At 52.5% G+C, this 1360-nt stretch overlaps 1 protein-coding gene across 1 annotated transcript in view; it reads left to right on the forward strand.

Moving 5' to 3' along the window:
• The window catches only part of FAM120C (family with sequence similarity 120C), an 8057-nt gene extending 6981 nt beyond the window's left edge, over positions 1 to 1076 (forward strand). Inside the window, 4 exon segments of the mRNA XM_042783404.1 lie at positions 262 to 511; positions 513 to 839; positions 841 to 975; positions 977 to 1076. Coding sequence (XP_042639338.1) covers positions 262 to 511; positions 513 to 839; positions 841 to 975; positions 977 to 1076 — 812 coding nt within the window.
• The last annotated feature ends 284 nt before the right edge of the window (positions 1077 to 1360 follow it).

Raw genomic sequence — 1360 nt, forward strand, 5'->3', positions numbered from 1 at the left:
GGGTTTGAACCGCCAGCCTTCAAGCTAGCAGTCAAATGCCTTAGGCACTACACCACCAAAGCTCCTCAGGAGGTGGTTGGCAGTGGTATAAAGCTGTGAAGAAGAGCGGCAGAGAGGTGGAAAAAAGAGAAGTAACCCATCATCTCTCTCTAAGCCATTCCTGAATCTGGCCTGCATTACCTCTCCTCCTGACTCATACCCAATCTGGTCTTTCCCTTCCGGCCCTCATTCCCTCGCCTCCTACCCCTGCCCTTCATGTAGTGCGCACACATCAGCCTCCAGCTTCGCGCTGGCGTAGCCGCCTAACCTGCTTGCCAAAATGCTTTCTCTTATGCCCACCGACGAAACATGGTGGTCAGGGCTTCCAGAAGTTCCTGGAGAACCGGTGTTCCGGGGCCGTGGAACCCGTGGACCTCCTCAAACTCACACGCTCACTTTCGCGCCAGCAGCTGCAACACTGCCCTTTGCCACCGAGGACAACCCTAGAGCCTGGGGCTCCAAAAGTCAGCAAATGCCACTCCAGTCCGCTGTCCCGGGGGCGCGGGGCAGGCTCTGCACCATCACCCAGTTCACCACCACCACCATCACCACCACCACCGACAAGCACAGCACGGGCTGCACCAGCCGACACGCCCGATTCCACTGCTAGGAACCCAGGTGCTGGTGGATGTGGGTTCAACACTCCCAAGGCTCTATGGAGGGTACCAGGTGGATTGGGTGTGTGGCGACCAGTGAAATGAAATACTGGGCTACCTGTCAGCACTGTGTCAGGCTTGTGCATATCCCGGCAGCAACGTCCCAGAGCTGATGGTCATGTACCCAAAGGGCCTGGATAAGGATGGCTGCTAGACGGGGCCATTGGTGCCAGGCCCAGCGGCAAACAACATAACTGAACGTGGGACACGTGGGCAACAAGGGCATCCCTTCCCCACAGGCCTGGTTCCAGCCATTGGCCTACCTGAGCCACTGCGTGAGAGGCACTCATCCTCTTCCAGGTCAAGGTTCCCTCCCAACTAAACATCCAACCAGTCACCAACTTACATGCTCCTCATCTACCCACTCACCCAATTGGCTAATCCACCTGCCTAACCCAGAGCATTTTTATCCATCTATTCATTTTGAATCAGACAGCCATATGATCTACTATGCTGGGAATGACAAATTGAAGAGGAATAGTGAGCCATTCATCATCACAAAGAATATTTCAAAGTCTATCCTGAAGTACAATGCTGTCAGTGATAGAATAATATCCATACACCTACAAGGAAGACCAGTTAATACTACAGTTAATACTCAAATTTATGCACCAATCACCAAAGTCAAAGATTAGAAAATTTAAGAATTTTTCCCAACTTCTGAA

Source organism: Orycteropus afer, unplaced genomic scaffold (genome assembly GCF_000298275.1).
Source record: "Orycteropus afer afer isolate SDZICR_OR568_19922 unplaced genomic scaffold, OryAfe1.0 scaffold01055, whole genome shotgun sequence".
Classification (NCBI taxonomy): Eukaryota; Metazoa; Chordata; class Mammalia; order Tubulidentata; family Orycteropodidae; genus Orycteropus; species Orycteropus afer.